This window comes from Amia ocellicauda, chromosome 21 (assembly GCF_036373705.1).
Source record: "Amia ocellicauda isolate fAmiCal2 chromosome 21, fAmiCal2.hap1, whole genome shotgun sequence".
NCBI classification, from domain to species: Eukaryota; Metazoa; Chordata; class Actinopteri; order Amiiformes; family Amiidae; genus Amia; species Amia ocellicauda.
The window spans coordinates 2,238,832-2,265,345 of NC_089870.1; the positions used below are offsets into that span (position 1 = coordinate 2,238,832).

The 26,514-nt window shown below is 40.9% G+C and overlaps 3 protein-coding genes across 5 annotated transcripts in view; 2 read left to right on the forward strand and 1 right to left on the reverse strand.

The window, feature by feature from the left end:
• The window catches only part of tmem62 (transmembrane protein 62), a 30,118-nt gene extending 21,393 nt beyond the window's left edge, over nt 1–8,725 (forward strand). The window contains exons 10-14 of the mRNA XM_066694053.1: nt 979–1,092; nt 2,345–2,429; nt 2,769–2,873; nt 3,542–3,660; nt 4,089–8,725. Of these exons, the coding sequence (XP_066550150.1) occupies nt 979–1,092; nt 2,345–2,429; nt 2,769–2,873; nt 3,542–3,660; nt 4,089–4,415 (750 nt within the window). The 3' untranslated portion in view covers nt 4,416–8,725. The remainder of the gene's footprint in view (nt 1–978; nt 1,093–2,344; nt 2,430–2,768; nt 2,874–3,541; nt 3,661–4,088) is intronic.
• Nucleotides 8,726–8,950: 225 nt separating this feature from the next.
• ptgr2 (prostaglandin reductase 2) lies at nt 8,951–22,390 on the reverse strand. Of its 2 annotated transcripts, none has more exons than XM_066694605.1 (9): nt 22,181–22,390; nt 21,956–22,074; nt 21,188–21,407; nt 20,294–20,464; nt 15,868–16,077; nt 14,269–14,390; nt 10,397–10,484; nt 10,254–10,293; nt 8,951–9,408 (listed from the first exon to the last, which is right to left on the reverse strand). In XM_066694605.1, exons 3-9 carry the CDS (start codon nt 21,368–21,370, stop codon nt 9,332–9,334), a joined length of 891 nt encoding a protein of 296 aa, XP_066550702.1. In that variant the 5' UTR covers nt 21,371–21,407; nt 21,956–22,074; nt 22,181–22,390; the 3' UTR covers nt 8,951–9,331. The 2 variants fall into 2 exon arrangements, with proteins under 2 accessions (XP_066550702.1, XP_066550701.1); XM_066694604.1 differs by having other exon boundaries at nt 8,957–9,408; nt 21,188–21,379; nt 22,181–22,385.
• Nucleotides 22,391–23,923: 1,533 nt separating this feature from the next.
• mideasb (mitotic deacetylase associated SANT domain protein b) overlaps nt 23,924–26,514 on the forward strand; it is a 48,747-nt gene continuing 46,156 nt past the window's right edge. Inside the window, exon 1 of one of the 2 annotated variants that reach the window (XM_066694837.1) lies at nt 23,924–24,038. The gene's annotated coding sequence lies outside the window, so the exon portion shown is untranslated. Of the gene's footprint in view, nt 24,039–24,235; nt 24,342–26,514 lie in introns of those variants that run through there. The other variant, XM_066694836.1, reaches the window with a different exon arrangement.

Below are 26,514 nucleotides of genomic sequence, written 5' to 3' on the forward strand. Positions count from 1 at the left end.
GACAGTATTTATTCAATGCAAAATGTAAATATATAAAACGGTATATTTTACTACTAATAATAAAAAAAAAATGTATTTCTTAGCAGACGCCCTTATCCAGGGCAACTTGTGAATATGAAATATGAAAGCAAATAGAAACATGCAATAGTACAGTTCAATGCATAATGCAATTCCAAATAAGTTCCAAATCACACAAATGTAATGCTTGTATTTCACTTTGACGATGAACATCTTTGCAGCTGGTCGTCTGCTTGCATAACGTTCTCAAACTCCAGAACCTGTCACAAGCTCTGACGTCTGATCTGATACTTGTCATTGACAGGACAAATGTAACGTGACTGATTGGGTAATGTATTCGGAATTCCAGGTATCTGGGCTGTTACTGTGCTTAGTCCCGCCTTCAAGAAGTAAATTACCCAATCAGACCTGTAAGAACTTCTAGTATTGATCAGCACCTATATTGGATTAATTCAAATTCATTCAGTTTGGCTCATACAGGGCCTGTGTGCATCTGCCTTTCTGTGTCTTGAAGTCTGTAGCAGACAGAGAAACTCCATTCTCAAAACATCTAATTTCCTTGCCCACTTTCATAGAATGAGGTAAACATGGCTATATTGATAACAAACCTTCCTGTTGTTTCTGAGAGTCTGGTTACAGAAGTGGTGTGGTGGAAATATACCAGAGGGTTTGACAAATCTACTCATTAGCTATATTGTTTATTATTCAGTAGTAAATATAATCTGTTAGCTTTGCATATTAATATGCATTAAATACTTATTATTTTATGTCAACTGGGGGGCCATTCTGAAAGCCACAGACAGCCCGCGGGCTGCCTATTGAGAACCACTGATTTAGGGTGACCTATAAAGCCATACATTGGGGGCTCTCCATATCAATGGTTGGCAGCACTGTTCAGTTAAATACTAGTATGATGTGTGTTGCTCAGAGCTTCAACATTATTGCTCTCCCTCTTGACAGGACTCAGCAGGCCGTTCAACAGTGAGGGAGCACCAGTTCACTCTGGAGGAAAATGTGTCTCTCAGCTTCAGGTTCTTCCAGTCCTTCATTCTCCTGACTGACCACTACATCCTGGTGAGCCTGCCAACAAACGAACACTGTCAGTGTCTGTGTGTTTATATCAGTGATGGGCAATTCCAGTCCTCCAGTGTTAGGTTCCTGTAAGTTGTATAGGTACTATTCAATTAGCAACTAATTGAGGACTAGAATCAATAGGTGATTTCAATAGTAGGTGGAGTGTAAACCAGAAACTCCTTCCGCACTTTAGGACTGAAATTGGTTTGGAATTGACTCCTGCTCTATACAAACGGGTATCAATTTCATATGTCAGTGAACTTTTAAAAATATATATAATAAAAATATATATTCAGCTCTGGAAAAAAAATAATAGAAGACTTAACATTGATTTCTGAACTTGGAGTGGTCTCAATTTTTTCCAGAGCTGTATTTTTTCAGTATAACAAGGAGACTCAAATCCAGGGACACAAGTGGATATTATGTTTAAAGACATTCAGGACAGAAAACAGACACTTCCTCACACAGTCATGGGGGTCTGGAATAAACTCCTCAGACATCTCAATTAAACAAATTTCTAGGCATCCATTAAGAAATGGCTTGATGAGATTCTTTAATCACTAAACTGCTACCAACTGAACACATGAAATGGACCAAATAGCATTCTCATTCTCAGTTCTTAACAAATTGTGCAAGTCTCATATTGGCTTAGATGAAATAAAAAATTAGACGCACGAATACCATATTATAAATTGATACCCAATCTCATTGATTTTCTTTGGTAACATCTCATTGATAACAATCTTTAATTTAAACCGTTATTGTCTAAAAGTTTGTAATTTGTTATTCACAGGTAGGTCAAAGTTCTGATTGGATCTTGTTCTTTGTTAGATTAACAGTCATCTCCCAAAATGCACATTTGTAAACATACTGTGAACAAATCACAGGAAGTAGGCTGAGTTGAGTAATTGTCCATAACCAACAAATCAGTCTGGAGAAGGGGAGCTTCTGAATATCAATGGAAAAAACTAAAACATGAGGATAAAAGTTTTATTTAAATTTTAAAAATCTGAATGATATAGCCCTGCTGCGATAAATTTGAGCCCCTTTGTCAGAGAAAACATGGGAGGTGACACCAAACTCAAACATGGAAGTGTATGATTGTATGGTCTCATCCACTACAGACCGTTATATAAGGGAGTGGTAATGCAAATACCATTCTGTCTGCAAAATTATTTTGCCACACAGCTCTATCAATCTCTATCAGTTTTGCACTAAATTTAATGGTGGTCTTTACTCTGTTTGCCTTAAGGCTCAAGTCATCTTCCTGTCCCTGGTGCTATTTAACATTGCTTTGATTGTGGTCTTCCGTTTCCGGGGTCCCCCTACTCTAAGAGGTAAGACGCATCTTCTCAGCTTCGACTCATTGGCTATTTCCTTTGGATACCTAATGGAAAGCATCTAAGTGATACACATCAGTGAATATGATTGCAACGTCGGCACTCACTCCTTTGCAATGTGGGATAGATTTATTACAATATACGCTTTCTCTCTATTTGATTTTAAAATTGCAAGTTGTATTCAAACCAAAAAATTGGTCATTAGGAGACTAACTAGTTACCCCTAAACTCTGATAACTGAACCAGATTGCTGCCTTTCATGACCTCACAAGTTTACTCATGCTATGTGTATAAAAATGCTTTACATTTAAGCTCCTTTTTCCCTTTCTTTTCCAGGATCTTCAGGTTTGTTTGCACAGGTGTGTCTCGCTCTTCACCTCATCAGTAAGACGAACATCTTCTTCTACTCCATTGTCCTCTTCAACCTCTGCACTGCCTGTGGTGAGAACAACAGCCAGCTCCCACCTCTACCATAATGTACATTAGGACAAAACCTGGTCCTGGAGATCCATCTGGTGTTTTAAGGGGTCTTCAATCAATGGGGAAAGGATTCCCTGCCAATTAAAGCAATCACTTTCACAAACTTGAAAATTGCATGGTTCTCCAAAAGCAGGGTTGGAGACCCTTCACACACCCAGCTAGACCTTCATGAGTATGAACCCTGGTCCAGGAGAGCAACAGTGCCTACTGCTTTTAGTTTTATCCAAAACACGAATTCATTGTGAATCAATTTTGCAGAGCTAATTTCTTCAAATGATTTACCGATTCATGATTTAGTGTGGGGGTGTCAAACTCCAGTCTTGGAGCACTGCACTGTCTTCTGTTTTTTCTTCCAACAGTAACCATGAATTACTCAATTTAATTAAAATATTTTCTCCATTTCACCCTTACTTCTACAGATCACACACTAGGTCTACATCTCCAATCAATGGCTATGTTGCGTGTACTATGTCCTCAGCTTCTTTAATGATAAGGAAATGAGGAAGAACTGTAAAATTCTCTCCTTGAAGTTTGTTAAATGCAGCTTTCCGCACCCAGTCTGCTTCACTGGCAAATATCCTTATGATGTAACTCTGTACAGAGCCCATTCGCTCCTTGTTTTGTTGCAGGGCCATGGTTTATTGGTGAGGTGATTGACGGCCACAGTGGAGCCTGCTTTGCATTCGGGGTTTTTGTGGATGGACACTTCCTGGAGGGAAGCCTAACGTTTGTGGTGGGAACCATGCAGGTGAATGAGCTTCACAGAACTGAGTTTGTGTCACCGCAGGGATCGCTATTTTGGTTGAATAGGGTTTATTATGTACATAAACCTGTTGTAGTACTACCACTCCCTAGGCTTGGAAAACAAAACAAACAAAAAAAACAGTGTAGGGCAGTGTACAGCAGAGGTTGGATGTGTGTATGAGGCATTAAGAAGTGTGCCTGTGACAGCAGTTATGTATATATTTTTCAGATGCTTTCATGCAAAGGCAATTTACAATATGGGCAGTATACAATATTATATTTGCAACAAGACCCTATATTATGTAAGTGCTTTTATAACGTGAACTGGTAACTTGTTCTTTATTACTAATGTAAAGTGACACTGAAATACTTCCTGATCCAGCTCCCATAACAGCTTCCAAACCAACCCCTGCCCTGACTCCCTCTTCTCAGGTGGTTTTCTTCAACATGCCCCTGACCTGCTACCTATGCTGGAGCCTCAATCTGCGTTGCCGCGGGAACTGCTTCCGCTCACATTTCAGGCGCGCAGGCAGGCTGCAGACACTGGCGGTCAACCTGCTTATGCTGCTCCTGCTGGTCTGGCAGGCCTACTCCTGTTACTTCCTATTGGAGACGTATGGCCTTCTTGCTTTCTTCCTGTCTCCAGTGCGCACCTGGGCCCTCGGCTTGGGCCTGCTGCTCATCCACCGAGCCTGGACCTGCCCACCTCTGCGCCTCAGAGAATACACAGCTGACACCAAGGCCACCACCACCTCTTGACAGTTGCCCATTTTAATGTGTGTATATATATACATTTTGTTTGTATTATTGCTAGTTTATTTTCAGTGCATTTTTTACAAAATGAAACAATCAAAGAGCTCCCTGTATTGTTTAGAAGTTTAATTTTGTTTAGATGAAAGAACAAGTGACAATCCACATTCCTGATAACTGCCCCCTCCCAAAATACTCCTCTCTACATGGCTTAAAATGCTTAAACAGAGCAGAAGTAAACTCAAAAATGAATTTTAAACAAACAAAACAAAAACAAGATGTATATATTTGATCCCTAAGCTGAGAAGTAATTTCTCCTTTGCAGCTGTCTCAGGAATACAAGGCATTCGTAATATGAAACAATCACATTTATCTTAAACTGCACCACTGCCAAGTGATCAAAGCAAAGTCTTAAATTTGTATTTTTCTAATTATATAGTCCTACATACTATAATGATCCTTTTAAACTGCTTTTAAAGTAACAGAATCAGCTGAATGATTGGGGACATGAATGAATGTCTCCTTTAAAATGCAATGTATACATTGGGCATGCAATCATTATTTATGACCAGTCAATAGTTCTCTGGGAATTAAATGTGAAGAATGTTGGGCAAAACAAGATGTATGTGTGCGTCTGTGCAAAACTGTACAGTATTTCCAGACTCTGAGATGCATGCGTAGATAGGCAGACCACTGATTGCATGTCGAGGTAAGCAATTTCCTGTACATTTCTCTCTTTTGAAATCAATGCTAAGTACTCAGAATACTGATCTCATTTTCATGTGGCCTTGTGGTATGAGGAAAGCAAAACACCAGATGTTTGAAAGAACTTCATGAAGCATAAGAAACCTGTCATCAAAAGTAAGGTACAGCACCATAAAAGGTTTAATTTCTCCATACACCCTTATACTATCTGTTCTGACATCTGTTTTATGCTACATATACAGTCACCTCTGTTACCTGTTTTGCACATTTATTGCCAGTAAAAACACATTTCAAAATTGTACTGTAGAATCAAATGCATCTTACACATTTTAGGAAGGCAAAATATCACATCTGTAGATTACAAATGTTTGTTTTGCATTCAGTTATTTATACAGACCCAGGTTTCTAATTAGGGTTCTTACTTTGTCTGAATATTGCCAGTGAAGATTACACGTTTTTGATCGAACAAGTGCCAACTTCTTGGCTTAGATATTTCATTCTGCTTCACTGTCCAGATAAGGAAGTGATTTATATTTGCCACAAAATAAGCACAAAGTTAAAGTAAATTAAGACTTTATTTTAGAATACCTCACAAGTTTTTTCTGTTTTATTCCTATTGTCATACTACTTTCTAAATGTGTGCATATCTTAAAACACAAAGATTGTCATGTAATTTCATTGATAATAACTTTACAGTGTAATCCAGTGTAATCTTAATTTAAAAGCATTACTAATATACAGATGGGTGACAAATTTAAAGGAACAACCTGAATAAATGAGTGGAGGAACATAATGAGTGCAGATGCCTCCAAACAGGTGTACTGCATGATGCAATTAACATCCTATCTTGCTCTGTGGCATGTATAAAAATGCTAAGCAGGCCCAGTTGACCACGATTTTGGATCAAGATGGCAGAGGAAAGGATCTAAGTGACTTTGAAAGAGGGGTCATTATTGGGGCACGAATGGCAGGAGCTGGTTAGTGTTTCAATAGGAACAGTGACTAAAGTTACATCTGCATTTAGATCTATGGGAAAGACATCAGTAAATAGGGTTGGAAATTGTGGTCGAAAGCAAACATTGAATGACCGTGATGTTCATGCATATGTTAGGAAAAACAGGTGACTGAGAATGTCAATGCAGGACGTGATCAGACTGTTCTTGCTTGCAGTCCATCGAGAACTACACAGAGAGGGATGTTATAGTAGGCCTGCAGTGCATAAACCCTCATTACAAAGACAAATGCACAATTGAGAGTTCAGTGGTGCAAAACCATAGGCACTGGTCTACAGAGATGTGGAAAAAAGTGATATGGTCAGATGAGTCATCCATCATATTCTCGACAAGTGGGCGAGTGCATGTGTGGCGACACCAAGAGAACGGGACAGGCCTGACTGCTTGACCCCTACAGTGAGGGTGTCCAGAGGCTCTGTTATTATGTGGGGGGCATTTTCCTGCTATGGTTTGGGTCCACTTGTCCCCTTAGAGGGAAGGGTCACTGCAAATCATTACAAAGTTATTCTGAGTGATCACCTTTATCCTGCGGTGAAACATTTCTATCCTGAAGGGAGTGGTCTCTTCCAGGATGACAATGCCCCCATCTACAGGGCACGAGGGCTCACTGAATGGTTTGAGGAGTATTAAAATTGTGAATCATATGCTGGGAGATCTTGGAATGACATGTTAGACAGCACTCTCCACCACCATCATCAAAACACCAAATGAGGGAATATCTTTTGGAAGAATGATGTTCATCCCTCCAGCAGAGTCCAGAGACTCATAGAATCTGTGCCAAGAGCATTGAAGCTGTTCTGGCGGCTCGTGCCCAACACCTTACTGAGACACTTTATGTTGGTTTTTCCTTTAATTTGTCACCCGTCTGTGTGTGTGTGTATATATATATATATATATACACACACACACACACACGTGTACATGCATATGTGTGTACATATGTATTTGTCTTTTTAAGTATTGTGATTGAGTATCTACTTGGTCTTTGCATAGATTATGCAGTGTTTCATGGAAATCATAATTTTTTTGTGTGGAACTGTACTTTTGTATAATAGTCTAGTAGTGTGTTTTGGTAAATTCAAGGTCACAACCTAAAAGCATATTTTTAATTCTCCCTGGTATTCAACGTGCAATCTACTCTTTGTTTAATTTACACTGAGTGAGGCCAGGCCAGCAATACGAACTGCTAGAGAAAATGGTGTTCTATATATTGATAGTATATGCTAGGGGGACGAGGAGTTCATTACATTAATTTAATTAATGTAAAAATACAATCTGGAAGCTATTGCAGTAATTGACTTATCAGGAAAAATGTCCAAAGGCTGAAATTCACCTCACAGTAGCTCTATAAAAAGTCATTTTATGAAAAGAAGCTTGACATTTTAAGCTTGAGTATAGAAAAACAACCTAAATATAGCTAATGTGTAGGTATGTGTGCGTGTGTGTGTGTGTATATTTAAAAAAAATCAATGCATTGCCACACTAATCTGTATTGTCCTTATTGTGTGCATGTTAATAAAGAGAGGAAGTGAACAAAGAAAAGTTCACATTGAACGTAATTCTGTGATGGGGTGACTCCTCGGGACATGTTTAAGTGGAGAGCAGAAATACTTTTTAGGTCTTGTATGGCTCACCTTGCCTCGTTCATGTTGGGTGTGCATTACTAACCTCCCAAGGTAAACTGCTGGTGGTCTGCATATAATCCAGGTGATGTTCAGGAGGAAACAGACTACACAAAGGCCTTACAAATCAAGGAAATGTTGTTATTTCGAAATATACCACTTGCCTGGTGCACTTAACACTTAGGTAAAAAATACTCTTGCAGTTACACTTGATTGTAAACATGATCTTGATATCTTAAAGGACTTTTCACTTATCTTGGGAGTGTAGTAAATCCAATTTTTGACAGGGAGTGTGAAGCTGGAGAGCTTTAAATAGCTGCTTTGTACCCTTGCTGTAAAATCCTGACACCATTTACCAGAATGGAGTCAGTAATTACCAGTTCACTTTACTTTGTTATTAAAAAAAAACCTTAATCTTCAACTAGATCACCAGAATTGTTATATATCCAAACACCACAAGCAGTTAAAAAAATTGCATAATTTAAGCTAGATGTATGCAAGACGAACAAATATGAACCATTTTGAACATGTAAAGAAAACCAGTTTGCTTATAATCTGAGCACTATACACTAGAGGGAATAAAAGTTCAGGTCTCTCAGGCACCAGACAGCTAAGAATACTACTCATGTTATGGCATAATTGTGCACTATGTGAAATGTTTTTATTTTCTGATTTGACAATTTAAATTGTTTTTCAACTGTGACATTTATGAAGTGCTGTGAATATTTGGAATAAATATTTTATGTTTTTCATTATTGTTATGTTTTACTTTTCTTATTCTGCCTAAAGCTTGGAATGCTTTTGTGAACTCTACATGGTTGTAACTGCTGAATCTTTCAGCTTGTTTCATAACATAAAATTGTCAATTTAAATTAAAATGCTGAATAGCATGAAACACAAAAAGTCTGTCATGCACTACTGTAGTTTATTTTCTTTGCTTTTTTTTAAAATGGTAAATAAAATTATTCTTGTCACTCTGGTCAGTTATTCCAATCTACTATTTACCAAAAATATATATATGTGTTTCAATATTATCTCCTTTTAGTACCAACTCTTATCAACTTTATTTTGGATTATATTTGCAAAATAGAAGTAATAGATATTGCACAGTGCTGGAATTAACACAGAACCTGGCTAGATATTTTTTAAACTCACAATAATCCAAATCTATTGGGAAAGTGTATGGTAGATTAGGGCCAGTAAAGTAGAAGAAAGGAGCAATACAGAATTTTGCATGTGAAACCATCCATTATACATTGTGCAAACACTGCAAGATCGTCAATGGTGATTTCCCACAGGTGGTACAAAAAAAGCAATCTTCTGTGAAGTAAAGGTAGAATTTGTGAAAACAGTACAGAGTAACGATAACTTTTCTTTTATTATTAAAAAGCTTTAATTTAGGTTCCATTAGATTTGGGCAGTTTGATTAACTGCATCAATAACATCAGAAGAGGGTACAAGTTATACAAGTTATACTTCACATCACCACTGTGTTTTGTGATCATGAAACATACGGGCCAGAGATCCCTCTTATTTTACCGTTTCAACTTTTTTGTGTGTATTCCAAGCCTCTGACTGCAGCGTGTCAGTGTCCGTGTTCCTCTGTTACCTGCACTATCTGCTTCCCAATGTTCCCTCCTTTCATCATGGAGTGAAAAGCCACTATAAAAACAAAAATATAAAAATCATGAACAATTTTTCCATTACAGCACATGGGTCTCCAATCCTGGAAGGCTACAGTCCTGCAGTCTTTCCAGCTCTCTTTACATCACTGACACTCTCATAACTGAGGAGAAATAAGGCTGAATAACACTGTGGACCAGGGCTGGGGACCCCTGCACTCCAGGATTACAGATTATAGCCTGGTCCTACAGAGCTACAGTGTCTTCTGGGTTTCATTCCACCTCAATTAGCGGCTACTTAATTGGACCAAACTATTTGCTTAACTAAACATTGTTTCCTGGATGGGAGCAGGTGTGGGGATGTAAAGTGACCTCCAAAAGCAGTGCTGCACAACACTACGACAACCACAGAGCCAAACTGACGCAGGCAGCCCTAACATAAGAGAATATATTGACAAGATAAAACAAGCATGGAATGGAGCAGAGTTGACAGAGAACTGAGAAGCATCATACAGCCAGGGCCTGAAGCACTGACTTTAAGATATTTTGACCAGGGCACTGGAAGTACAGTGGGAAAACTGGACAATTGTGGTATTTCGAGGGGTGAACATTTGTTACGGGGTTGTTCAGTATAAAAATTATTTGGAATTAAAAATCTGTGTTTGGAGAAGATACTGAACACTGTTCCCAACTGTGTTCCCAACTGTCTGTTGGGATGTGAAAGACAAGATCAAGCCCATGCTTCCATTGAGCTTGGTTAGATATTATCCCAGGTCACCAAAACAACAACATCCTTGAACTGACATATAATAATATAAACATATAACGTAATATAGAAAACCCTCAATGAGGTGTGTGAAGTTCAGAGGAAAAAGCATTTCTCACCTCCCATGTTTTGTATCCCCTTCACAACAGTCTCTAAGGCCTGCAAGATTAAACAAACAACTCAAGAATCTCTGAATAAAGGCAATGGTTAGAATTAGAAACAAAATCATTTGAGGGAGAGAGAGAGAGAGAATACTTCTTACTTTCAATTTCCCTGCTTTTACCCACTGGCTGAGTTGCAGTATGCTGCATTCATATTTATCCATGTAGTTGAGAACAGTAAACCGCTCCCTGAAGAAATGAACACAGTTTATTAAGATCAATGAAAAATGAACATTAAAGTTCATGTGATTGATTATCTTTACATGGTGGTAAAGGCAGTGTTTTGCAGATGCTGGCTTGCAGATCCACCAACAGTAATTTGATTCAACCCATGATTAGTTATTGCATTACATAAAATACTAAATAACTCACAAGTATGGCTTCTTAAAACTGAAATAGTTCATCCCTGTTTTCCAAGTCAAAAATATATATTTTTAGAACTTAAAACTAAATAAGAACATAAGATGCATAAGAAAGTTTATAAACGAGAGGAGGCCATTCGACCCATCGTGCTCGTTTGGTGTCCATTAATAACTAAGTGATCCAAGGATCCTATCCAGTCTATTTTTAAATGTTCCCAAATTTTCAGCTTCAACCCCATCGCTGGGGAGTTCCAGATTGTGTGAAGAAGTGTCTCCTGTTTTCTGTCTTAAATGTCTTGAAGTCCAATTTCCATTTGTGTCCCCAGGTGCGTGTGTCCCTGCTGATCTGGAAAAGCTCCTCTGGTTTGATGTGGTCGATGCCTTTCATGATTTTGAAGACTTGAATCAAGTCCCCACGTAGTCTCCTCTGTTCCAGGGTGAAAAGGTTCAGTTCCCTCACCTCTCTCAGTAGGACATTCCCTTCAAACCTGAAATAAGTCTGGTTGTTCTCCTCTGAACTGCCTCAAGAGCAGCAATATCTTTCTTGAAGTGTGGAGCCCAGAACTGTACACAGTATTCCAGATGAGTGCTAGGAACATCTGAACATTACTGCCCTTGTTCTCAATTCTACACTTTTGACAATATACAGTGCATCCGGAAAGTATTCACAGCACTTCACTTTTTCCACATTTTGTTATGTTACAGCCTTATTCCAAAATGGATGAAATTCATTATTTTCCTCAAAATTCTACAAACAATACCCCATAATGACAACATGAAAGAAGTTTGAAATTTTTACAAATTTATAAAAAAAAAAAAATGCACATGTACGTAAGTATTCACAGCCTTTGCTCAATACTTTGTTGAAGCACCTTTGGCACCAATTACAGCCTCAAGTCTTTTTGAGTATGATACTACAAGCTTGGCACACCTATTTCTGGGCAGTTTCTCCCATTCTTCTTTGCAGGACCTCTCAAGCTCCATCAGGTTGGATGGGGAGCGTCGGTGCACAGCCATTTTCAGATCTCTCCAGAGATGTTCAATCGGGTTCAAGTCTGGGCTCTGACTGGGCCACTCAAGGACATTCACAGAGTTGTCCTGTAGTCACTCCTTTGTTATCTTGGCTGTGTGCTTAGGGTCGTTGTCCTGTTGGAAGATGAACCTTCGCCCCAGTCTGAGGTCCAGAGCACTCTGGAGCAGGTTTTCATCAAGGATGTCTCTGTACATTGTTGCATTCATCTTTCCCTCGATCCTGACTAGTCTCCTAGTTCCTGCCGCTGAAAAACATCCCCACAGCATGATGCTGCCACCACCATGCTTCACTGTAGGGATGGTATTGGCCAGGTGATGAGCAGTGCCTGGTTTCCTCCAGACATGAGTTCAATCTTTGTTTCATCAGACCAGAGAATTTTGTTTCTCATGGTCTGAGAGTCCTTCAGGTGCCTTTTGGCAAACTCCAGACGGGCTGTCATGTGCCTTTTACTGAGGAGTGGCTTCCGTCTGGCCACTCTACCATACAGGCCTGATTGGTGGAGTGCTGCAGAGATGGTTGTTCTTCTGGAAGGTTCTCTTCTCTCCACAGAGACACGCTGGAGCTCTGTCAGAGTGACCATCGGGTTCTTGATCACCTCCCTGACTAAGGCCCTTCTCCCCAGATCGCTCAGTTTGGCCGGGCGGCCAGCTCTAGGAAGAGTCCTGGTGGTTCCAAACTTCTTCCATTTACGGATGATGGAGGCCACTGTGCTCATTGGGACCTTCCATGCTGCAGACATTTTTCTGTACCCTTCCCCAGATCTGTGCCTCGATATAATCCTGTCCTGGCAGTCTACAGAGAATTCCTTGGACTTCATGGCTTGGTTTGTGCTTTGACATGCACTGTTAACTGTGGGACCTTATATAGACAGGTGTGTGCCTTTCCAAATCATGTCCAATCAACTGAATTTACCAAAGGTGGACTCCAATCAAGTTGTAGAAACAGCTCAAGGATGATCAGTGGAAACAGGATGCACCTGAGCTCAATTTTGAGTGTCATGGCAAAGGCTGTGAATATTTATGTACATGTGCTTTTTTTGTTTTTTATTTTTAATAAATTTGCAAAGATTTCAAACAAACTTCTTTCACGTTGTCATTACAGGGTATTGTTTATAGAATTTTGAGGAAAATAATGAATTTAATCAATTTTGGAATAAGGCTGTGACATAAAATGTGGAAAAAGTGAAGCGCTGTGAATACTTTCCAGATGTACTGTACCCTAACTTTCTGTTTGCCTTTTTTATTGCTTCCCAACATGGATGGAGAAAGTGAGGAGTCCACATAGACTCCTAGGTCATTCTCATGCATTACTTCATCTAGTTCTATTCCCCCCATAGTGTAATTATAGTGGACATTTTTGTTACCTGCATGTATTACCTTGCACTTGTCCACATTGAATTTCATCTGCCAGGTGTCAGCCCACAACTGAATATTATCAAAGTCCCTTTAAATAACCTGTGCTGCCGAGATTGTATCTACTGAGCCACCTATTTCAGTATCATCTGCAAATTTGACAAGTTTGCTAACTATCCCAGAGTCCAGATCATTAATATAGATTAGAAAAAGCACAGGCCCTAGTACTGATCCCTGTGGAACTCCACTAACAAACTCACTCCAGTTAGAAGCAACTCCTCTAATCGACACCTTCTGTTTCCTATACATCAACCAGTTCATAATCCATCTACTTACATTACCCTGAATGCCTACAGCTTCCAATTTGAGGATCAGTCTTTGGTGTGGAACCTTATCAAAAGCTTTCTGAAAATCTAAGTATATCATATCATATGCTTTCACATGATCTACAGCTGCAGTTCCCTGTTCAAAGAAGACAAAGACATGATCTGCCTCATCTAAACCCATGTTGGCTATCTCCAAGAATATGGTTTTCATTAAGATGCTCCTCTATTTTTGGTCTATCAGTCGATCATTTTTTCCAACATTTTACATTAATGCATGTGAGACTGATTGGTCTGTAATTTCCTGGCTCAGTTTTGTCCCCTTTCTTGTGGATTGGTATGACCAGTCAGTTGGCACATCCCCTGTTCTAAGTGTCATAAATAATCTCCTAAAAAATAAACTCTTGTTATTGGATTACCAAGGCTTGGACTAATGACCAATTGCATAAAAATTACACCTTAGCTGTTTTTATAGACCTCATTTAGCACATTAGTCTTGGATTCCTAGCTAAAATAACATTGAGTAGGGCAGGACTTTTGCTATTCTTGGTACATGGAGCCCCCTTTAATACTAAATGCTACAGCCTCATTGCTAATTATGTTTTTGACTTGAGATTTCAGATAATGTGGGTAGTTTTTTTTTATCTTTTATCTTTATTTTTTATCTTTTATCTTTTTTTAAATTCAAATTCAGCACTCCCAAAAAAACAATCCAGGTGTTAACTCTCAGTAACAATTTGACTTCTGGTTACTTCAACATTACATATAGTGTTTGCCTGGCAGGACACTGGCAGACAAAAGGGAACTGTTTGGGTGTTGGAAAATGGAGAAGTAAGGAATAAAGAGAGAACTAAAAGGCTCAATGCAGGAAGTGTTGTGAGGTAGACAACTGTGAGGATATACCTGGTGATGTTCTTGGTGAGTAGGAGTTCCTGAGTAGAGGGAGTCAGGGGAGGAGGGTAAGGAAGGTCTTTATTGTACTGTGAGACCTGGCCACACAAGATCACATGGCTTCCTTCATTCATCTTGGGGGGCAAAGAAAAAAAATTATCACACATGCCAATGACAAACACAGACCTCATTCCAATCCACTGTACTATACTCTGCGGGTCTTCAATACATCCTCTCCTTTGTTGCCTTAATTGACTGTGTGAGTGTGTTGGGGGAAGACTTATGAAGCTGAAATACCTTTTCTTTTCAGTTCATTAGATCTACACAAGATGATGGGTCAGGTGTTTTGATTTGCTTTAGTAGAAGGACTGAGACATGACTGATTGATGGAGGACAGATCACCGATTGAGGTATGCTTTCTTCAAGTGTTGAGGTTATTCAATTATGCAATTCGATGATGAATCCTGTTTTAACCTAATGTTTTTGATTAGTGTGGTGCAGTGCTGGGTGGAGCATAAAATGTTTCTGGGGGATGAATCATTGCTGGAGCACATGTTGCTGGTGTGTGCGTTTGCGTGTGTGTGTGCGTGCAAGTGTGAGCGAGAGAGAGAGTGAGAGGAACAAAGGAGAGAAAAAACATTGGTAACAAACTTCTGCTTTTGGATTATGGACTCTAAGGATTTTAGATTGGATTTGTTCCTCAGTGTGTGTCATGTTTGTTTTCATTACTGTATTTGTATAGAGAGGAACCCATGTTAAGTTTAGTTAAATTAAAGTTAGGCTTTTGTTTGGTTTTGTATGTCTGTTTATAAAAATGCAGATGAAGCATTCTATCAACCAAAAGAGGAATCAATTTTGTAACATGAGGCATCTAAGGTGTTTGTTCATAACTTAATTATTGGCTCTCTAATACACTGTATAACTCCTCCTTCAGACCTTGGTACAAGGCAGAGACTAATCTTGTCCACAACCCTGTCTCGACTGGTGATCTCCCTTACTGCTCCCAGCAACACATTTCCCAGAAAGAAATGCTGTGCATGAGTTTGTAAGCAGAGATTTTCTAGTAACAGTGAAGGTCAAACAACAACAGGAATGCTGAGAGTCTCTGACATCACCAAGAACCAATCCACATTTTGCATTATACACAATTTTAAAAATAAAAATAAAATGTAATGGCACTTTATGGATTTTTTAATATAGTTGTTGTTGTGGAGAGATTTTTTTTATAATAGAACCATACCTGTGGTTTTTGACTTGCTTTAACATTCACAATGAAACAGTTTACTGAATTCAGTCAGAAGCACAATAAAATGATTTTGTTTGTGCACCATTATCAGGTTTTTGCAATGTAGTTTTGAGTAACGATTTTAAAAAATTTGTATCGCAGTGTTAATATTTTTATTTCAGAACATATAAAATTGATTTTAACCTTTATTTCAAATACATTTTCTTCAACTTCTACTAGTACAAGGTTCTACTGAGTGAACACATTTATGGATTGCTTTATCTGAAGTCTGTTCTCTGTACAGTGAAAATCTGCATTACATGTGTCTCTTTTAATATAATTTAATTTGACAGATTCATGGGATTGTTTGTTTTGTTTTTGTTTACCTGAGAGATCACAGTGTCGCTGATTGGTCCTCCAACATTGTCAAAGTAAACATCCACTCCATCAGGACAGGCCTTCTTCAGCTGGCTGGCCACATCCTCTTGCTTATAGTTGATGGCTTCAGTGAAGCCCAGCTCAGAAACCAAGACTTTACATTTCTCATCAGTACCACAGATCCCCACCACCCTGGAACAGCCATCCAATCTGCCAATCTGGGTACACCGGGATAAACAGCAGGCTTTCTTTTACTACGCGAGAAACACTGCAACACTAAGGACCATGTCTGATTAGCAAATCTTCAGCCACTTTATTGCATGCCTTTGTAGGCCTGTGTTATTCTCATATATTTACTTTTGTGATTCTCTCTGCTTAGAACTCTATTTTTAATTTAAAACAGAACTTAGTTCAGAAATCAACAGCATGACTATTCTAGGTCTAGGGTCTAGGCTGAGAGAAGACTCATTTTGGCTCTCCAAATTGCTCACTGGATCTCCAGCCTCTTTGGTCAATCCTAACTTAAGCACAATATACATTTGATTTGTATTGTATCGTAGCCTGTTTCCATGGGCATGTTTTGAAGGAGGAATTCAAGCCAGCTTCAGTCAGTTGGAAATACTCAAAATGCAAGTAGCACCTACATATTGATTTAAATATTGACTGTCTAAATGAGACATGTAAATGTAGGCCTCTCTGTTTTAAGAAAGTCTTATTTGCTTTTGGAGGCAGCACAAACATATCATACTTTATCATCCTTAGCTTTGAAAGCCCTGGACAAATTGTTCCCATTCAAGTCGAAAGACAGGCATTATCAAATGGGAAGAGCCTTCTGACCTGTCAGTCATGAAAAGGGCATAGGGTCTGCTGGCAGGAGGAAGTCCCGCCCCCAGGGTCTGTAAAAAGTCTCCTCCTGCCTGCTGGAACCTGCAATTTCTTCCTCCATCTGTGTGAGACAGATAGTTCGAACCTCACGGCGAGAACTACATTACAATGTCTCATCAGGCAGGCCCACGGATGGGGCAGAAGCTCAGGGCATGGGACCCCTTTTTGGAGACTCCGCCGCACGGTTGGTGCAGAGCTTTGCTGGGCAAAGAACCTCTCTGCCCCAACAAGCAGTGCTGCACCACTGACAATATGCTTAAGAAGGAATACGCGGTGGAGAACTCAGCAGTGAAGGTGGCGAATGCCCAGGCCATTCTGGTCTTGTACATGGCCCACCTGGTGAGAAAGCAAAGAGAGCACCCCTCTGCAGTGGAGGTGGAGGAGATGTGACGAGCTTGTGACGGCCTTTCTGAAAGACCTGCGAGAGGGAGGAAAGGCCATGCAGTGGTCCTTGGCGGCGAGATACAGGCAACAATGCAGGATGCCGAGAAGGCCATTCTCCTCGATTCCCCCATAACACCGGGGCAGAAGTTCAGGGGGACAGTGGACCTTATGAGCACTCGGTAAAGGCAAAGGAGATGGCCTCGAGTATGCCGATCTGCAGCACAAAAAGAGGCCACAGCCACAGCAGTGCCACTGGCCCTGCCCGCAGTTCCAAGTGAGGCAGCGGGTGAAGTCAAAACAACCCCAGCAGCCGCAGGCCAGCAGTTCCCAACTCGACCACCACAGTATCCAAATGCAGGCCAGGAACAAGAACAGGCTCTCCGGCTGGAGACCTAAGGGGAGAAGGACTCCAAAGCCGCAAGAGTGCCACCGAAACATCACGGCCGCCATCACCACACAATGGTGGCACAGTTACATCAACTTACACCTCAGATCCTCCAATCGGCTGTCCTCACAGAAGGGAAGTCGTCATGACAGATGCCTCCAACTCCGGTTGGGACTCAGTCTGGAAAGGGATCGGCATATAGGGTACACAAACACCAAAGCTGTTGCAGCTATATACCTTCCCCCCACTGCCACTTCTTTCACTGCCACAGGAGAGGATTTGCCAAGGGTCTGTTCTTCGTACGTGGTTTAACAAATCCAGGCTAAGTTAAAATCCTGTCTTAAGCTAACACACAAACTGATATCTAGGATTTTCATTCTTCAAACAATTATCTCGGATTTAATTGGCTCGTTATGTTAAGATAGATTTAACTCGTCAAGGATAAGTGTGTGTTCCCGTTTGGGCATGAAAGGATGCTCAGTAGGATTTGGCTAAGGCTAGTGTATGCTGCCTATTTCACCACTTATTATGGAAGGGTATTAGGAGGCAAATAACGTAGCAGTTTTGGCTTTATTCAATGTAACATCTGAAAAAGGCTGACAAATCCTACAGCGCCCACAAGGTCCCCCTGCTCAAGAAAGCACATGTACAGGCCAGTCTGAAGTTTGCCAACATCTGAATGATTCAGAGAAGAACTGGGTGAAAGTGTTGTGGTCAGATGAGACCAAAATCGAGCTCTTTGGCATCAACTCAACTCGCCGTGTTTGGAGGAGGAGGAATTACCCCAAGAACACCATCCCCACCGTCAAACATGGAGGTGGAAACATTATGCTTTGGGGGTGTTTTTCTGCTAAGGGGACAGGACAACTGCACCGCATCAAAGGGAAGATGGACGGGGCCATGTACCGTCAAATCTTGGGTGAGAACCTCCTTCCCTCAGCCAGGGCATTGAAAATGGGTCGTGGAAGGGTATTCCAGCATGACAATGAGCCAAAACACACAGCCAAGGCAACAAAGGAGTGGCTCAAGAAGAAGCACATTAAGGTCCTGGAGTGGCCTAGCCAGTCTCCAGACCTTAATCCCATAGAAAATCTGTGGAGGGAGCTGAAGGTTCGAGTTGCCAAACTTCAGCCTCGAAACTGCAAAGAGGAGTGGGATCCCTCCTGAGATGTGTACAAACCTGGTGGCCAACTACAAGAAACATCTGACCTCTGTGATTGCCAAGGGTTTTGCCACCAAGTACTAAGTCGAAGGGGTCAAATACTTATTTCCCTCATTAACATGCAAATCAATGTATAACTTTTTTGAAATGTATTTTTCTGGATTTTTTTTGTTGTTATTCTGTCTCTCACTGTTAAAATACACCTACCATTAAAATTATAGACTGATAATTTCTTTGTCAGTGGGCAAACGTACAAAATCTTTTTTCCCTCACTGTATCTGGCTGCTATATCAACATGCCATGATAAGATTGACCCACTTCCTGGCAACTCAATTTCTGAAGGGTGCGAGGCGACTGAGACCACCATTAAAGGGCACAGCCTGGGACTTGGAACTAGTGCTTCAAGAGTTTAGCAGAGCTCCCTTTGAGCCCATTTCCACAATGGATCTCCGCTTTCTCTCGCTTAAGGTTTCCTTCCTTTTAACGATAACTTCAGCAAGGAGAATCAGTGAAATTCCTGCCCTGTCTGTGGATAAAGCCTGTTTGATCTTCTCAGGAAGCAACAACAAGCTCACACTGAGGAAGAACCCGGCCTTCATACCCCAGGTTGTGCTTTTCACAGCAATCAACTTTTCTTCCTGGAGTCATTCCACCCCCCTCCACATGAGTCGGATGAGGACTGCAGACTTCACACACAGTGTCTGGTCAGGTGTTATATGGAGAGAACTGCACACTGTCGTAGCTCCGACCAACTTTTGGTCTGCTATGGGACTACCACCAGAGGGCGGGCTGTGAATAAACAACCACTGGCTCACTGGGTGGCGGACGCAATCCGTCTCACCTATGAAAATGAAAAGGTTCCCATGGCAGATCTGGGCACACGCACACTCCATCAGTTGACAGGGTGGGCTCTTTTTCATGGTGATTCTATGGTGGACCTGTACAACGCTGCAACCTGGACTGGTCGATAAACTTTCACAAAGTTCTACCACCTGAATGTTGCAGACCGCGCTGGGCACTCAAGTACTGCAGGCAGGTTGCCCTCAAGCAGCATGAGGCTCTGCTGCGCTTGCCATGGATAGGAGGAGGCTTGAATTAGGTATTGTGACTTCGCGACATCTGTGGTATAGCCTTCACATTCAGTAATGGTTTGCGACTTGAAAGGGAACAAATCGATGTTATGATGATAACCTTGGTTCCCTGAAAAATAATGACAGCCATTAACCATTTCACGTCGTTTGGTCAGATGACCTTCTACACGAAGAATTGGCAGGTTGCAGCTGGCAGGAGGAGACTTTTCACAGACGTCGGGGGAGGGACTTCCTCCTGCCAGCAGGGCCCCTATAGGGCAGCTTTGGTACATGCTTTCACGATTGGCAGGTCAGAAGCCTCTTCCCATTCGGTAATGGTTGTCTTTCTTTTTCAGGGAACCAGGGTTATGATAATAACCTAAATCATCAGTAAATCAATCAGTTGAGTTAATTAAATCATTAATTAAATAATTTGGTATACAAGTCAGGGTGGATCAAAAATTCAAGGGATTTTGGAGCAGATTTAAGTTTAAATTTTGTGGCTGAGAATTCTTTCCCATGAACCAAACACTGAGCATGTTTCTTACCTGGCCAGCTAAAGATCCACAGGCCCCGGCAGCTCCACTGACAACCATGGTCTGATTGGCTCCTGGTGTCACATGACCTTTCTCCCTCACTCCTAATAGAGCTGTGAGGCCAGTGATGCCCACTGCACCCAGGAAGTGCGACAGGTGGCCGTCTACCAGACTGGGATCCAGCTTGTGTGAGGGAGAGCAGCATTGCCAAAACAAAATATGATCACAATACCATCCAGCATCATTTGGGCACTCAACAGGAGGTGAAGAAAAAAAATCAAGCATTCATTTCTGTTTTGGATATTTCAGAATACAAAATCAAAGGACATCTATGAATACACATTAAAGGTGTTCTCAAGCCTTAACATTCAGCAAACCATAATAATCTACCTACAAAACAACAAATGTAAATAAGCAGCAAAGGCATCTAGAATATTGTGAGCATATGGACTATGTGGCTGCAACAGCTATGGTGTTTGCTTCCATATTATTCTCTGCAGTTTACTGTGTATACTACTATACATACAGTTGTAAGCATACAAAGCAATCTTATAGATCTAAGCATTATTTGTAAATGTATTTAACTTAGAACAAGAGTTACTACCCTTGAGCATACAGAGATAAGTATTACTGATGTAAATATATGCATTACGTAAACAAAATGTTTTTTTCTTTTTCGAAATAGGTTAAATAAAAACAATACTTTACACTCATGCAAAGTCTTACATTTAAGCAAAATTTTCATGCTAAGAAAAATATTTGCAAAACCCCAGAAGAGAAACCTTTATACCAAAATGTGGACCTTGTGTTTCAGTGTGAGGGGCTTCCAAGGGTGGACCTACAGGTGTTTTTTGGGGGATGGAACAGAGCCCAGAAAAGAATAGCCATCTCCTGTTTTGAACACACCTTTTGCAGTGAACTGGTGTCCACAACGTCCTCAGTTTTCCAGCGCCAGTTGAAAGATGTCACCATGTCCCCTCTGGAGAATGCTTCGTACTTGGTGTCCACTACCACCCCCACCCCGCCACCATCTATGCAGTCTGACAGTGGCCAGGGGGACAGATAATCAGCGCCTGTGTCCTTGTTCATTCGACAGCGCTGAAATACACACAGGGGGGTTCTAGTACTGAAAAACAGCATGTATAGTCTTTATTTAAAGAGTCCTGCTACTGCCATCCCTTCCTGAATCCACTTCCTGAAATTCAAATAAAGATCAACAATAATATAAACTAAATGCACTTTGATGTCACATCTTTTACAAAAAATAAAATAAATATTGCATGGTGTATATTATAGCTACAGAATAGGCCTATTCGATTTGTCAAAACTTCTTTCCAAACTATGTTGTCTAACAGCCACACTTGTTTGTATGCATGTATGTATTTTCATACAAATGTATCAACATACACTAGTAAATGTCATGCACCCTGAAAACAATGCTTTCTGAATGCACATGGTTTATTGGAGAATTAAAACTAAGGTGTGAATCTCATGGGCGGTATGTTCACATGGACCGCACTGGTCAGTTTCTTGACTTAAGCAGGCAACAACAGGCTATAGCTAACAGTTCATTACGCCAGCTTCTGATTTTAAAAAATGGATGTTCAAAAGGGCGACAGGTGTCCTCTTGGTAAATACTGGCACCTACACTGTTGTGCACATTTCGGAGCTCACCATATACGGATCTACGGAGAGATACAGCGTCTGCACATGAACCTCTCCCGGCTTCAGAGCTGTTTGCAGATCGTCATCTAACACGCAGAAATTGTCTGGAACTGGTTCTGCATTTGTTCCTTAAAAAGCAAAAAAAAAAAGATACGACACTTGCATTAGTTCTGACCAGTGCATGCATTTACGGTCCAAATTCATCAGGAAACCCAAACTTGTTTTGCAACCTACCGGGTCGTGAATTCAAGATTACTTTTTGTATGCGTGTCGACATTATAGTGTTACTTATTACAATCATATAACGAATCTGCAGAAGGTACTACTACTGCCCTTTGCGAGGCGACTGCGTCTTGTTCCTGGTCGGCTGAGTCCTCCAGTCCTCCAGGCATGAACAGACCAGAGCACTTCGGACCTCTCTTTTTCACTAATACGATCTTGAAAAGCATGAGAGCGCCGCCTGGGAGGTTTCTACCGGTATTGTTCAAATAAAAGCATCATGGATGAACCTATATCGACACAGATAAACAGACCTTCAATTTTAGTACGAAAAACTGTTTCTGAAGTGTTGCATTGGCAATATGAATACGCTTAAAACTAAGCTTCTTCACTTATGTAGGTTAGCACATCGGGTGACGACAGCGTGTGTCGCAGCGCATATTATCTTATATTATATGTGGGAATTGGTGTAAGTGGGAGACATGAAAGCCTTTGCAGACACGTTGAGGGCAGGGGCGTCGCTAGACCTCAGCTCACCCCGGGACTGAGTGATTTCTCCGGTAGCAGCGGGGGAGGGTCAAAAGATCCGGGGCTATTATAAATTGATCCTAAGACGCCGATTGTTGAGGGTAGCCCATTTGCTTAGTGCAGTGCTTCTGGCCAGCCCACCGAGGCGTGATGCTCACACTGAGGAGCTGAGAGGTGCCACCGTGCAAGGTCGCAGCTGGCGCTATGAGGACGCAGGCGCTGTACCCTGTGTAAGAGGGACTTTTGTGCCAGCTTTGTGGCATCTGTTAAGACTCGGACAAATTTGTATGGAAGGTAGTCAGTCCCCTATGCAAACAAAGTCTGTCTAAAATACTTCATTTTGATATATTAAAATGTCTTGAAATCATTAGGTTACTGAAATAATAATAGTTAGCATTAGTGTTATATTGTTGATACTATTCATTTTACATTAACACGTTTATAATTTAAAGTTTGAAGTAAGTGAACAGTACAGCTGTGATGAGGCATCACAGGCCACACTAATGTGCATTGCATTCGCGGTAGTAATAGTGACAGCGTGAATCAGTACTTTTATCTGACATTTTCAATTCCGACCCTTTTCATGCATGCAATCCTTTCCTTCAGACGCAAGGACTAAGCGATCTTTGGTCGGCGGTGCACAGTCCCTACTACTAGTAGTACTACATGGATTGATTTGCTCACTCCTATTGTATTGTCTCTTGAACATAACAGACAAGTATCTATCACTGCTATTTTCCGCGAGTTTCGGAGTGACACTGGATGTCTGTAACATTGCTCATCTCTCTGCGTAACTCGCCCCTTTTGCCCACCCCCTGGTGTCCGTGGAAATCCCCCTGCCCCCTGAAACAGAGGACCCGTTACATTTCAATTGGAAATCCCCGTACTTCTGCACTAACTCTACAGCCCCCCTGTGCCCCTCTCCGCCCGCGACGAGCTGCTCTGCATCGCCCGCACTTCTCTAATTCAACCCAGTTCTGCACATCAGCGCCGGGGCTCACTGAATACAGATCAGCTCCTGCCACATTGCACAGTGCGCTGAAAGCAAACTACAAGCCAAATATATGAACACGTTTTTATTGATGAAACGATTATACAAGATTATTGATCAACAATATTAATTTGAAGTTGCGTCTCCCACTGTAAAACGAACCGCGCTCAAGTGAATTCCCCAAGATCCCAGTGAAAACACGGGGGTGACGTCAGAGCAGTGGTTACAGTCGGCGCACAGTGGAGTGTTACAGGCCGGCACAGTAGGAAGTGACGACTGGGAGGGGAAAAAGTTTCTGTTGTTTGTAAAAAAAAAATCAAGTGAATTTTACGTCGCCCGATGCAGACAACGAAGGTAGTATGCATAAATTACATGCAGCGTTTTGCTTTTCTGTTCTTTTTTGCGTTATATATGTGCATGTGTGTTGCTTTGGTGGCGTTAAATGCCGATGGATGCGATGCTTTTAGTTTAGTTTTGTTTTCAGTACATTTGTGAACTCGTCCGGGGGGGTGGAGAGAGAGAGAGAGAGAGAGAGAGAGAGAGAGAGAGAGAGAGAGAGAGAGAGAGAGAGAGAGGCAGGCAATTATATGCACTGCGCAGCCTAATTGACAACAACAGCTGATTTGTTTTCAACATAACAAGCTGGCTGGGATGCAGGTAGGGAATCAATTAGGCTCAAGAAAATGTTACCGGACTATATTTTATGTGTATTGTGTCGCAATCGTGAACGGTTTCAATCTCAGCAGGAGCACTTCGTTTTAAGAGGAAAAAAGGGTTATCGCAGTTTTCTTGCGAGCCAAGGGTGGAGGTTACTTGCACTCAGAAGATATTCTCAGTTCAGTAGGATATGCATGGAAGTGTCAATTAAACGGCAATGGTTTAGTATTTCTTTCCTTGAGCTAAATCACTCATACCGGTCACTTTCTGTGCCATTAACTGATTCGTTTGGAGGCCAAAGTTTGCTGCTTCGTTGCAGAAAACGTTACCCTACCCATTCGTCGTTTTGAAGTAATGGCGCTTTACTGTTGTGTGCTGCTGGTTTCACTTCTCTCGATACTGCGGCCGGGAATTAGAAAAGGCGTTTGTGCACAACTATGTAGCTCAACATTATTTTAGATGGTATCTATGAGCCCTGCGACGCTGCCCATGCTGGGGTAGATATTCACAGCACCGGTGTGGATTTGGTGGTGCAAAGTGTAAGAGGCTGATGCACCGGGTGAGGATAAATAATGGCAGACTACACCAGGATGTGATGATTTTTTTTTTTTTTGCGAATCCGCGAACACCTCGTGAATCTCCCTTCTTTATAATGCATTTTATGATTTTCAAAAGGTCTGGATACGCATTACAGTACATGTCACAACTTTGTGGAAACTGGTTGTGTGCACTTGTCAAGACACGTCTTCTAGCTTTAAACCATTAAGACACTGGAGTCTTGGTTTAGATTTCACCCTCTTGTTTATTGTGCTCAGTACACAGCATATCTAAATATGTGTTCAATTAATTACGTGATTACAATACGCGAACCGTAGTGGCACGTCCCTGAAAATCCCTTTGACATTTAACTGGATGCCGCATGTGCAGGAAACAAATCTATAAATTAAGTAACATCCATTAAATACGGATCCTAGTCTGCATACTACTAGGATAAAACAAACACAAAAAGGCTAGTTGCATTTTTATGTAAATCTTCCAAATTGACTCTATGCACTTTATTTTGAGAATGTGTACATTCAGTTCTGCTATTCCTTAGGAAAATGTATCTACTTTTTGCTGGTTAATTAAGTTTATAACTGATGGAGATTATTGAAACAAGGGAAAAGGTGTGGTTTGTAAAAGTAAATTAGCAAGACAGGTCTAACTTAAAGCATCCTCCTTGAACTAAGGGGTTTACCTGTATTTTTCAGAATTATGTATTAGCTGTAACAATTGATTAATGTGTTTGAAATAGCCTGTTTACAGCATATATAAGAGATGCATGTATTGACATTTTCAGCTAATCCCAGAATGATTGAATAAGAGATTAGAAAGTGCCACACCTTTTATTTTGTACATATTAGTGCTATTACAAAATTAGGATTTTGACAGGATTTCCTTTCTCAGAGTAGGACTCAACATGTTTGCCTGCCTATTCTTATTGCAGCTTCCAGAACTGCAGTTAACTAGCTAAACCACCAGAAAAAGCACTTTCCTTATTCATCCGAGCAGCCCAACACATTAACCACTTTTAAAAATTTGAAACCACTACCTTCCGCACAATCCTTAACTTCTGTGCACCAGTAACACAAGGAGGTCACATTCAGCAGTGTCTTGCAAGCAGCTCCACTGCCTGGTTGTAGCAGTCACTGTGGCTGTCATAGGATAAGCTTAGTGGGTATAAGGACAGCTTGCGGCCTTTCAGAATTAGTCACTTGTACTAATTTCTGAATCAGTTTTAAATCAAAATGAGCAAGAACAGTACTGGCAGTCAGGATTTCAGCTAAACTTCCAATATTTAAATTTGTACATAGCAAAGGTGTAACTGTATATTGTAAAGACCTTCATCCAGCAGTGGATCGATACAGGCTCCTGCTGCTGATATGTATATATAATACTATTATAAGACTATAATGGGATATACTCTGTTAAGATCATTCTTGCACAATGAAATGTATAGCTGTATTTAAAAAATAAATAGCCAAGAGTACCATATGGCTGTAATGTGTTAAACTGACTTAACTGAACTTTGAGGCTGTAGACCTATCTAGTTGGAAGGTTAAGAACACAGATACTAGTAATAATACAGAACAGACAGGAAGGGGGGATCTACATAAGATTTCAGCTTCATATT